Raw genomic sequence first — 13,312 nt, forward strand, 5'->3', positions numbered from 1 at the left:
ATAATTGTTAAATGAATGACTTTTTTTTTTGAGATCTTTTAATGTGATCCAATTTTTTATTTGTCAATCTTTTTTGTTTTATATCAAAAGCAGCGCTAACTAAAAAAAAAGGGCCCAAAATTACTATTAAACTATGATAATTTCATCAATTAAAAAATCCACAAAGTTTATTTTGTCATAATTGGTAGACAATTGCTTATCAAACAATAAATTTGGTATTGACAACTTGACAATTTTTTCTTATATTTGTGTGAAATGTGTTATTATTGCTTTAGAAAGTAATTGAACTTTATAAGATAAGACTATTTTGAGGTATTCATTTAAATTTTTGACCAAGTCTACAATTTGACCATCAAAAGTGTCAAATCAAAAGAAGTATGTGTAATTTTTAAAATCTCAAAGGAATTTAACGAAATTGTCAGATATCTCAAGGGAAGTTTATGAAATTATCCCCTAAAACTTTGTGCTATTATGGTGGTGTGATCCATGTTGTGTTGAGGTTAGGGGTGTGCAAAATCGAAAAATTCCGATTTACCGACCGAATTCGAATTGAATTCGGAATTTTCGAAATCGGTAAATCGGAAATCGAAATCGAATTCGGATTTTCCGAATTCATATATTTTGAATTTGGTTCGAATTCGATAATGGAGTTTTTCAAATCGGAATTCGAATTCCGATTTCGATTTCAAATTCGTTTTTAATATATAAATATATTTTTTATACATGTAATATAAAATTTATACTATATAATATTATATAAAATTTATATAATATAATATAATATAATATAAAATTTATAAAATTTATATAATTTTATATAATTTTATAAATTTTATATTATATAATAATATATAAATTTTTTCGAATTCGGTGAAATCGGTGAAATCGGAATTTACCGAATTCCGAATTGAATTCGGTACGAATTCGAATTCGGTACGAATTCGAATTCGGAATTGGTGAATTCGAAATCGAATTCGGTCGAATTACCAGGTACCAAAATTTCGAAAAATTCCGAATTCAAACTTCCGAATTACCGAATTCGAATTCGATGCACACCCCTAGTTGAGGTAGAGTCGCATAACTACAGTTGGATGTTAAATAGTTAAAGTGCTTAACAGGTAAAGAAGCAGAACGTTTGATGGATGCAGTAACAGTCATTGCTGGTTTAAAGTCGAACCATAAGATAAAGCAGTTCCCAGTTATTGCCCAAGATTTAGTCATCTTATGAGATTAAAGACAAGGGACTGCAAAAGGAGATCATTTCCTATCCCAAAACTCACACGAACCTATTCTGCAATCTGCGCCTATCAACTTAATCAAAAATGTATCCTCCAGCTTGACACCCCACTGCTTATTGTAAGATTACAAACTTTGTTCAGAACAAACACAAAGTAGACATTCATATGCATATCAATCACATTTTCCTCGAAAGATAAGGACCATCTTGTTCAGAGGCACACGTTAATCTCATTTAGAAAATCCTCCAGCAATAAGCTGCAACATTTCAAGTCTGAACTCATAACATCATTGTTCCCATTTTGTGGCAGAAAATGCAGCTATGAATCTTTAGCTCCACGTGACTCTTGATTCTTCAATAGAAGGTATGGTGGGAGAAAAGATGGGATCAGGAATGCAATAACCAAGCAAAGCAATACCAATATCGCCACATACCAGGCCTTGTGAGGAATGCCAAAAAATAGTTCATCACAAACTGCCATGTAAACAATCAAAAGGATCAGAATTTTGCAATGCACGATGGACTCTGAGATGCAGTTATAACTGATAAGTAAAAGATACAAGAAATAGATGCATATGAGGAGCCAAATGGAAGATGAACAGCAAAGCAGCAGAAAAGCAGAAAAGCCAAAAGGAAAATTAAAAATTTTTTAAAAAATATTAACAAGTCCAAAAATAAACTGCCCAAGTTTTAAGGATTACAAAGGCTAAAAGAACGTCTCAGAAGAAAGGTTTGTGGACAATTAAAATTGAATTCAGTGAATATAATCAAATGCTGTCCATACATGTTATGTAAGATAAAAGATTAGGATAAAGGATCACAGCACGAAGGAATTACAGCTTTAGCGTAGTACAAAAGCGAGGTTATAACATTGAACAAGAGGAAATGGGGGCGGGCATCAGAGTAGAAATGAGACTTAAGGTTTTAAGACCCTACTGAAATCAAAGTTTCATCTAGTATTGCTGAGTCACAAAATGATAGGAATTGCTGCAGGTGTCTCAAGTTGCTCTGTAGTCAAATGTTTCCTTGCTCACATTTTTGCCTACGAAAATCACCAGTTTGGTAGTTGCTTCAACTGCACTTCACACTGAACCTCTAAAATTGATTAATTTTTTCTCTTTTTTGGGAAAAGAGACTGCTCAGCAGGGAAAAACAATAAAAAATAGAGATGTTTTACATCTATAAAAGCTTTGAAATGCATAAAGCTTCACCTAGATCAGAAATTAGAACACTTAAACAGCCAAACAGAAGATGGTAGAGAAATTGTGACATGCACAGCATCAGATTTATTCATATACACAAGACCACATAGGAAGGAATCCAAACTCTCGAGTACCTATATTAAATATGATGTACTTTCTCTCTTTTGCTCCTGGTATGGCAACAACTCCCTCAGGCATCACACTCACTAAAACATATAATCCACCCTGAACAGAACCTGAAGATTTAGAATCTTGACCTTAAGAAAAGCACTAAAAAATTTGGTTGTTCGAGAGACATAATAAGGACCTGGTCATCCAGCGATTCCAGCTTGTCAGTTTTGAAAATTAACTTCTCTGTATTCAGCAATTTCCTTCCAAAGTTCAGCTCCGGATCAGAACTTGCGTTTTTAAGTTGTAAAGAGAAACTAGCCGGTATCTGCAATTCATTCACTGGCAGTTGGACAAGTTTTGACCCAGAAAGTCCAAACTCACCATTGCAAAATTAAAATACAAATTTACATACAGAAGCGGGATATGATATCTTCACTTCATACCACATATTTGATCTTAGCCCTTGCAGTTGATATAAGCAGGAGCCACTTTGTAGTGGTAGAGTTTCCTTCAGTAGCTCCTTGCCAACATGCAACACCTTTGTGTTGGCCCTACATCATCAATTCAAAAGCAGTCAAGTAACGTCCAATTTGCTAGTGACACATCGGCACAGCAGAAGCTAACGTTGCAAAATTTGTCAACAAAAAGGAACAGTAAATCAACAGATGTCTACATCCTTGTAATTTAAACCAAATAATCTCCACTTAGTGAAGGCCTATCCAGCTATCTCACTCCAACAGCATGTGATCCAAGCACAAAGGAAGACTAAAAACATGAGCTCTTATTTGCACTGAATATCTTTTTCAATCTCAAAACAAAGCATGAAATGACTTACACACTGCTCTGACTGAATGCTGGGACAGCAAGAATGAGCAGAAAAAGGCAAAAATGCTGTAGGCTTGATGGACAACTCATTTTGAAGCGATGAAAATCTGCCTGGCCTCGAAGTTTTAACTTGAAAAAGCCATAAACATCAACTTTCAGTCATACCAATGAAATTGAAGAACGCTAATAGCGGTATGGATTAACAGATTTAGTTAACTAATTCTACATTCTTAACAAAGAACCATTAATATTCTCTTGGGTAACCTTACTGATGAACTAGTTCTAACAATGTAAATCATTCTTGCAACAAAACCCAGGTTAGCAATATACTGAAAGAATGCAGTTGAAGCAATACTTCAATTGGGCATTCTGTCAAACATTTAGTAGCCATTACAAACAAAAAGGATGTTCCTACAGTACCCTCTCAGGAAAAATTTAAATATATAAATGTACCAGCGGAGACGTTTTGATCACCTGCTAAAAGTAATGTTAGATTGTAGAAAGAGTTAGAAACTTGTGAACAATTAAACTGTAGTAGAACTCAGGGAAATGGAGACTGGTGAAGTTTTACGGGTATACCACTTGAATGGGATGCGTGAGGCTGCCCAGGTCTCAAGTATTATTAATTGTTAGCATTTCTTTAATGAGATCATTACCCACTCATTTACTTTAATGGAAGCATTGGTATTTCGTATGTATGTACTTTTACTTGCTAGTTGTAAACTATTATCATCAATCTATAAATTCAGTAATTATCAAAAGTTCTTCCAACATTTTAAAAAGATAAGAAACAAAAACCTATCTGGATCTTTTCTTATTTGGCAAAAAAGAAACACTTGATGCATTATGTTAAGCAGTATCTTCAACTGATGCCAAATGTGAATCACAATTACAATCAAAGCAGCAAGAACAAACAAACAAAAATGAATAGTAAAATTACAAACAGTCAATACTTAACTTACCTAGCTAAAAAAACCAACTGTAAATTTTATATACATAAGCTTTGCACTGAATTCAAGAAACAGAAAAACAAAAGCAAAATTTTACATTAATGAAGCAAAATGGTAAAACCTGCTAAATAAATTATCACATAAAAAAGATATGAATAAACAAAAATTCGATGCTTTCACAAACAATATTACTAAAGGAAAGCTCCATGCAAACAATATAGAGAAATACCGTCAATTTCTTGATTGATAACTTTTCAATTGTCATCATCTTTAAAACCAGAACGGACTTGCTAAGGTAACCAAGCAAATAAGTAGTAAAACTGGTAAAAGAAATGAAGCAGCAAAGCAACCTCTTGAGTAAGATCCATTAAGGCTGTTAACTCTCTAACAGAAGCATTTAAGAGTTAAGCATGGATCATACTGCAGAAAAAAACAAATCAAGAAAAGCGTGTGGTCATTTAACAGGGATAGCCACCAATTTTGAGCCAGATGGTTACCTTACTCATATCATTAAAAACAATCATAACCATATCCATCAAACTTACCTTTTACCAACAAGAAAAATATGAGACAATTCTTCTTGCATTAAAATTACCTTTACCAACAAGAAAAAGATGGATCTGTAATCATTTAAAGAATGAGCCACAAACAGTTTTTAACTTGTCATACTCTAAATGGTTTTAAAATGAGCCACAAAAATAGTTTCCCACTCATCATACACTAAAATGCTTTAAATTCATTCGTTTCTTTTGTGCATCACAAAAACCTCATGAAGTACCCCCGAAACTGTTTGTTCCAACTTCCAACAAAGCTAGATTATACGTAAATCCGTATTTACAATTCTATCCATGACATGTCTTCAGCTCATATCTAAGCTTGACCCTAAAAACACTTTTGGATGGCGGTGAATTTAGCCATCAGCAAAGTGCCATTAAGTGAAGATTAAAGAAATTAATATTTCCCCTTCCACTTTCTGACTAGTGAAACTGAAAGCAAATTCTGGAGCGTCATTATTAAAACAAAGTGATCGAGTCTACTAACAAAAGTTCATAATCCAAGAAGCAGAATCATGCCCAAAGGGCCTTACAAAGGCACTAAATGCTAATGGAAAGACTGATAAAGTTATTAAGCTTCGTAATAAGAGTGGAAGTGTATGCTTAGCTAGATATAATTCGACCCATCAGTATAAAGATCAAATCCAATACACACTCAAAAGACAGCTTCTATTAAACTCTTTCCTGAGATATAGACAAGCGGTTTTAATAGGAGTAAACAGACAAATTACAATAATTAGATAGGAGTAAACTGTCATAAGCATTATAAGAGATATCTTAAAATAAATCAAGTGATTTCAATTTGGCATTTGCAAATGTCTTTGAACAAGGAAAAGAACTTTGTATTTCAATGCATACCAGAAAGCTTGGTGGAGTAACCCTAGTGCCACTGAGTCCAACACATCCTAGCAAATATGACAAAGATCTCGAGTTAAGTGTGAGTATTTGAGAAGAGAATAAGGGTTTGCTGCAGCTTGATTTGGAGTTTGCCGCTGCTTCTCTCCAGCGGAGATTACAGGCAGTTCTGGGCGGTGGAAGGAAAATTAGCGCAAGGACAAAATTCTCCTTTAAGAAGCCAAATAAAATTACAAAACAGTCCATCTGCTGATTACAGTCCACCTATTGATTACCGCCCACGTACTCTTGGTCTCCATAGATAAGGATGCAAATGATTTGGGCAAAAAGTCCCACTGGCCCTCAAACTATTAGCCGAATGAAGTTTTGACCCTTAAACAATTAAAAGTAAATTTTTGGCTCCTAATCTATTCAAAGCACAAAATATTAGATCTTCTGTTAAATTCAGCAGTTAATACTAACGGAAATTATGACCACGTGAGATGCACGCCGAAATACGAAGGGCATTTTTGTCCTACTGTGTTCCACTCTGTAAAATGGAGCGAAAAATTTTTTCACTCGTAAATGCACCGACCACCCTTACAAGAACAGCACCCCAGGTGAGATCTGTGCCTTTTGTCTTCAAGAACAGCAGCCCAAGTGGGATCTGCTCAAGAGAAGCTTGGCAAGCTTGTTTCTTCCTCATTCTATTGCTATTTTCCCGTCTTCTTCTTCTTCTTCGTCTCCTTCATTTAGATCTGACTTTGGTGGTGGCATTACTAGTGCATCATCTTCCTCTGCTATTCGCCCTCCTCATCACGGTTCCTCAGCAACTTCGTTTTTCGGCGAGAGGACCAAAGAATTAGAGTAGTAGTATATCATATCGTCCAAAAGGGCTTTCACGATCTGGGTCCGGCAACTGAAAGTGAAAGATTGCAGGCATCCATGTTTAAAGCGTCTTTATTTGTGTCTTGACCTGGTGGAACCATAGCTTTATTGGCTTTTTTTTTTTGGGAGGTTGGAAAAACTTGCCAAGCTCTAGTTTTTTTTTTTTTGGAATTTTGATGTGCAGGCTCTAGTTCTAAAAAGCGAATGTTGGTTTCTCGCATGCTTCCAGTTCAGCAACTTCTTTGGTTGCAATTGAGTTTTTTTTTGTTCAAGTTCAGGAAGAAGTCCAATTTCACCAAGTGGATGACAGCTCTTTATGGACAAAAATGTCATTCGTATTTCGGCGTGTTTTTCACGTGGTCGTAGATTCTGTCATTATTAACTGCTGAATTTGACAGAAGGTCTAATAATTTATACTTTGGATAGATCGGGGGCCAAAACTTTACTTTTAATTGTTTGAGGGCCAAAACTTTATCCGGCTAATAGTTTGAGGGTCACCGGGACTTTTTGCCCAAATGATTTTAATCACGGCGACTTAAACGCCCTAATGTCAAGTTCAACATTGTTAAAATTATACAACAGTTAACCTATTGATTATAGAACAATTCAGCTATTGCAACTCATGGTGTCCATAGATAACAGAGTGTAAACGACTTTAATCAAATAGTAAAGTAAATGATTTTATATAAAGTAAAAAATCGATAAAATGTACATCGACTAGAACAGATTGATCTAGACGAACTCTAACTATACTCATACGAAATTATAATATTCATTTTATTCACTTAATCCCTCCCTAGGGTTTTGCATATACTTAAATAATCCTTTTATGATTCATGCAAAGTGGTTAGACCCCTAAAGTAAGTATAATATTAATATTTCAATCAATGATGTTATGCGGTTTGCTTTTCGTTAAATTTTTCATTTTACACATAACTACAAAAAAATTATGCTGATATTTTAAAACTTTAAAAGGATTAGATGGAAAAAAGAGACACATGGCAGTTATTGGTAATTTATCCTTTTTTGTTCTAGAGTATTTGCCAAAGGGCCATATAAAAAAAAGAGTATAAAACGATGTTGGATGATAAATTATTAAGATTGAAATTACTATAATGAATTTATTGGTTATAAACTAGTTATCTAAGGTTCGAAGGGGTAAAACAACCCCATCATTTCATACAATGTGGACGCAGCATATGTTAATCTAAGATTTAAAAAACATTTTTTTCTTGCTCCTTCAAATCACAACCCTTGATCATATGTTAATCAACGGTTCATTTTTGGCTAAAATAAAAAAAATGCAACCGAAAATCTTAACTTCAAAAATTCTTAAGCTGTGGAAAAAAAATGAAAAAATAAATCGGACAAGTCGATATTGTAACTTGTGGCGACCCTTATGATAGACAAACTCCCTACAAAACACTACTTTTGTAATAATTTTTTGTTTTAACATTATTTCGAGAAATTCGCCCAATTTTTACCGCAAATTGGATAATTGATTTTAACATTATTTTGAGAATAATGTGGGTAAATTAAATTTTAGGCTTCCATGGTTTGGGTTTACATATTAGGGTTTTAGTGTTAGATTTTAGGAATTAGGATTTTAGAGTGAGGGTTAGGATTTTACGGGAAAAAATAAACAAAGGAATCGCCGCACATGAGCTTTGCGGCGATTCCTTTTTAATATAATATTCTTCGCCCGTCATTTCATGAGAGGCCGAAGCTTTTGCCAAAAAAAAAAAACCGCTCCATTAACTTCGTTGGCAAAAAAAAAGTGAAAATTAAAACAATTTTTTTTATGAAGCCTCACTTCCTATTTGCGGCGACCCTTCAACCAGAAACACCCCTCAACTAACACCACGTTTGTGATGATTTTTTGTTTTAACATTATTTCGAGAAATTCTCCCAGCATATGTAATTGTTGGACATCATCTCTCAATTAAAAAGACCCAATTGAGACTTTTTTATTCATATATATATATATATATATATATATATATATATATATATATATATATATTTGCATGTGTTTTGGGGGAGGGGGTGGGGAAATTCAAACAATCAAACCACGTGTTGAACTTTTGCTTTTGGTCATTTTGCGACATGGAATAAATAATCCTCTAGTAAATACTTAGGCCATCATCTGCTATGGTTAGTTATAAAGTTGGATTTGTGCATATACGCATACTCGTTCTTGATTAATCTGCTAAACAGAAATTTGTGACTCGTCTTGTTTTGTGTCTTATAGGAGATGATTTGCTGCTAATGACCATTTCAAAATTATTAATGCATCTTGGTTATTGGTGAATTTTTTCGTAAGGATGATAGAATACAGTATTGGCCCCAAAAGTTTAATTGCAATTTAGTACTTGACCTTTTAGTGGGAGTTATTATGTGTATAATTAAATTTGAAGGCATAAAAATAGAATCAAATAAACTTGTGAGACGAATTTAAGGTTTATTTAAATCGATCATCAACCCTATCGACTCAACTTATTCTTTACACGATTAAGAGAGAATTAAGAGAGAAATTTCTAATAAATATCTTGGGCACATGTTAGTAAGCATAAATTATACGTACCTTATCATGCGGATGTATAATATCACATTCATTACATCCTTGTTCATGAAGTTTCTTTCTCAACGGATTACGAATATGAGAATAAATGGTCCAGCCAAACACTCTGAGATGGCCAATAAATGGTCGTTTACTATTCTAAATTTCTTCAAGGTTGTTCCAAGTACACTTCTTGTATAGCACCTATTCAACAGATAAGGTTTATTTAAATTGATTATGAATGTGATATTTGGCTACTGCTAATTCAAAATTTGGCTATTGATTACATTTTCGGTGTTACCTCTCACTGTTATAAAGGAGTAATAAGTGAAAGTTTCGAGTAAACGGAAATCTTCATCTAAAAATATCGATTTTCGCGTCAAAAGACATTTTCACAAATTAAGAGTAAATAAAGGGAAAAAGAAAGTGAACACTCCCGTCTAGAGGTTCGTAAAGGTTTAACTTCAATTTGAAGGAAGAAACTCTAAGGTGACTATATAGGTTACTTATTTGTGAAATTGGGTGAGATAGAGAGTTTGAATTTGTTTGGTTGAATTTCAGGTATAATTGTCTCTCTTTTACATGATATGATGAGTATTATAGGCGATATGAATGGTTGCATAATGAAAGTTTGCTAAATTGAGTAAAACTTGAATTTCGGATTCACTTGATTTGTTTCACTTCTTAAACCATTGTTGAGTAAAATTTTCTTATTATTTGAGAACAAGTAATGATTTAAGTGTAGAAAAATTTGATAAGTGCATGTTATACATAGTTATTAGTAACATTTTGTGTGTATTTTTGGTACAAATTAGGATGATTTAAGATGTAACTTGCTCCTTAAGCTTATAAATTTTGTGAATTTTATTTGAGTTACTTAATGTGCAAAAGTTGGTTATATTTGTAGGAATTGACTGAACTCTCAACGTTGGTTCAAGATGGATCCAATTCGAAGTCTTTAGCGCTTGATTCAACAGTAAATGTGGAAAGTAGAAGAGCATCAATTGCAAGGATCAATGGTGGAATGCATGAAAAATAAGATGAACATCTTACATGAGGCATTAGAGATGAACTGGAGCAAGGAAGAAGCAAGAAAACGTAAACAAGGACAATACGCGACCCTTGAATACGCGAGCTGAGGTCGCGTATTCTAAGATCACGTATTCTGCTCAGAAATTCTATAACTTGCTCTGCCACTTGTTATGTTTTCACACTACTTTCCAGCTCAGTTTCAGACAAGAATTTCAGCTGCACATGCTCAAGAGTCATTTGGAAAGAGAAAAGGAACTTTATGTCTTGTCATTAACAATTTTTTGACTCTCTTAACATTATTGGTGTAAGAATCATTAGAGAAGGGAGATTTTAGTCATTATGGTGGTGATTATCAGATTTTAGTTAGAGAGAGTTTGGAGAGAGCCTTTTTTTGTTCTTTCTAACAAGAGAATTGTGAGAACAATTGGAAACTTCATTGTACAACTCATTTTGTTGAAGAAATAGAATATCATTGGGAGCTTATTCATCATTTTGGCTAAGCTTTCTTTATCTATTTTTTTACTTGTGATTCAATATGTATTCATGCAATGAAGCTATGTACCTTCTTGTCATATATCATATGAGTAGCTAAATTTCTAAATTTAGGGAGTAGATGAAACTTATGGCTACTTGATATAAAACGAATATGATTTGCACTTGTTATATCTTGTCTTAACTTGTTCATTTATGCATACTTATCACTTGTTGTTGCTTGATCACCAATAGCAAGTTATTAGTTGTTATTATTCAATGAAAATTGGTAATAATGATGGAACAATATAAATGAAACTTAAGCAGTAGACTCATGAGAATAGAGGTACACTTAAGTGGATTATCTTTACATTTCATGACTTGAAAGTGGATTATCCAAATGACTCGAAACTTTCACTTTTTACTCCTTTATAACGGAGTGAGAACCTTTATAATTTGGCTACTGCAAATTCAAACTTTTCACATTGATTCCATGACTATTATAAGATTGCATATATGTTGGAGATAAAAATTGAATTGCCTCGATTGTTTTATAGGCCAATACTAGCCAATGGATGTTGGTGCAAGTGGAAGGGATTCACATCCCTTAATCATGTGATCTCGAATTCGAAACATATGAGAATGGAAAAAACAATATTGAAAAATTTTCCTCCACAAGGGACCGCACTAGACTCAAACATGATTACTCACAAACCTTAAAATGGATGCGATACCTGTACTTTATTTTTTTTAAAAAAAGGCCAATACTCTTTCTTCCGAAGCCCAAAGAGCTTACGTCAATTTTTACAAACCTAAACCCCGAGGGAACCCCAAAAGCCGGTATCCTTTGAGGTCCCACAGGAGACTTATAACTACCAACCCAAACCCTCCCAACCCCGATGTGGGATACATCAAAGGGGACGACACCCCAAACCTCCACAACGGGGGAGTTCAAACACCCCAATACTCATTAGTATTGAAATTGTTTAAATTAGAATATTTTGAATTCCTTAAGAGTTCAATAGTTATCGCTCTCCTCACTGTTTCATCAACGGTTTTGTATGCTGAAAATTTTCAAAAATAATTTTAGTATAAAAATTCAATTTGAACATGTTTTATTTTGGTGATCTATTGATCTGATATTTTATGTGAGAGGTGATCTCATGCCTAAAAGATTGTGCGTGGTGCTTTTATGAGAAACTTTGCTATAATTAACTGTCTTGACTCTTGGTTAAGTTTTTATGAGTTGATGGGATGTTTGTTCCTCACTCATAGTTAAGGCTGAAACTTATCGAACATCTTGACCCTCTTAGAGCATCTCCAATGGGGGTGTAATGGGGAGGTGTAATGGCTCCCCATTACACCCCTCCATGACACGGCTCCCCATTGGAGCCGTGTCATGCGGATTACACGCATCATACATATGATGCGTGTAATCCGTTGATTCTTCTTCCCATGGCAACGGTAATATAACATTCCAACGGCACAATTTTCTTCCGATTGAATTTAACATTCTAACGGCTTCCAACGGCATTATTTTTTAGAATTCTATATAAATACACAACACTTTTTACTAAAACATATCCCAATATTCTACTCTATTATTTCTTTTATTCTCTCACACACTTCTACTCTCTCACTCATTTAATTCATTTTTTGTGATTATGGATGAAAAATATATTATTCAAACTTAAAAATTAATAATATCATTTTTAGAAAATAAAAAATTCAAAATGTACAAAATTTAACGAAAGTTAGTACTTTATTTTTTAAAAATAACAAAATTAGTTTTAAAAATTACTTTATTTATTTATGGGATATGAGTTATGCATTATTAAAATAAATATTTGATTAATTGTGGACCCATGCTATTACACCTTGTGGAGTGTAATCCATTGTGAGTGAAAGTGTAATAAAAGAGGAGAAAGTGGAATGCTGACGTGGCATGTGAATTACACTCCATAAAGTGTAATCCATTGTGGATGCTCTTAGTGCTTTATAACAGTTAGAATGGATATCCAGAATTACAAACAAAATTTAAAGGTCCTTAAACCCATTGGGCTATTGTATTAACATTAAACTGTATTCGATCAATCTGCTGTGAAAATTGAATGAAGCTCCAGTCAGTCATTGATATATGTGTGTGCGTGTGGTCTGATTGATACTAATCTGAATTGCAACCAAGTATTCGTGTATGTATGTGCATGCTTCAATTATGAAATGAAAATTTTTTATTCTACTGTTACAAACAGTCCATCAGTCCACCTATTGATGGTGTCCATAGATGAGAGTGCTATTGATTATAGACGTTATAGTATTCAAATTTGTTTGATTGTTTAAATGAATTTAAAATTTTGTCATAATGCATGATTTTGTACTTATATTTTTGAGAGCTGAACTCATTTACATATAGACTGATCGAAATATTCATTCTGCTTATCCAAATCAGACGATGCAAGAACCGGAAATTTTGGGCTATCAAATATCTTACAGGGGAAAATTTAAGAGAATAGAAGAACAATTTTTCTCATATTTCGGCAGCGTTTCTTTATCTTGAGCAAATGAATTTGACCGTCGTTTAGATATATAATCCAAAAATTTAACAATCGATTCACAGATCCGCATATATAACACAAAAAATTCTATTT

General features: G+C 33.6%; 1 protein-coding gene across 4 annotated transcripts; it reads right to left on the reverse strand.

Annotated features, from left to right (window-relative positions):
• Nucleotides 1-1,134: 1,134 nt before the first annotated feature.
• Nucleotides 1,135-6,871, reverse strand: LOC113703991 (uncharacterized). 4 transcript variants are annotated; one of them, XR_003451552.2, is made up of 7 exons: nt 5,738-6,866; nt 3,386-3,504; nt 2,963-3,101; nt 2,747-2,875; nt 2,574-2,664; nt 2,174-2,324; nt 1,537-1,711 (listed from the first exon to the last, which is right to left on the reverse strand). XR_003451552.2 is itself a non-coding variant. In XM_027225558.2 (6 exons), exons 1-6 carry the CDS (start codon nt 5,978-5,980, stop codon nt 1,557-1,559), a joined length of 876 nt encoding a protein of 291 aa, XP_027081359.1. In that variant the 5' UTR covers nt 5,981-6,865; the 3' UTR covers nt 1,135-1,556. The 4 variants fall into 4 exon arrangements, 3 of the variants coding, with proteins under 3 accessions (XP_027081359.1, XP_027081360.1, XP_027081362.1); XM_027225558.2 differs by lacking the exon at nt 2,174-2,324 and having other exon boundaries at nt 1,135-1,711; nt 5,738-6,865; XM_027225559.2 differs by lacking the exons at nt 2,174-2,324; nt 3,386-3,504 and having other exon boundaries at nt 1,135-1,711; nt 2,994-3,101; nt 5,738-6,871.
• Nucleotides 6,872-13,312: the final 6,441 nt, after the last annotated feature.

The sequence above is a fragment of the Coffea arabica genome, chromosome 8e (genome assembly GCF_036785885.1).
Source record: "Coffea arabica cultivar ET-39 chromosome 8e, Coffea Arabica ET-39 HiFi, whole genome shotgun sequence".
NCBI lineage: Eukaryota > Viridiplantae > Streptophyta > Magnoliopsida > Gentianales > Rubiaceae > Coffea > Coffea arabica.

Excerpts from the sequence above, each read along its gene's own strand:
- LOC113703991 (XM_027225558.2), bottom strand. The coding sequence starts at position 5,980 with ATGGACTGTTTTGTAATTTTATTTGGCTTCTTAAAGGAGAATTTTGTC. Across the intron at positions 3,505-5,737 it reads TTACTCCACCAAGCTTTCTG|TTAAAACTTCGAGGCCAGGC; the intron begins GTATGCATTGAA and ends GGCTTTTTCAAG. Across the intron at positions 3,102-3,385 it reads GCATTCAGTCAGAGCAGTGT|GGCCAACACAAAGGTGTTGC; the intron begins GTAAGTCATTTC and ends TTGATGATGTAG.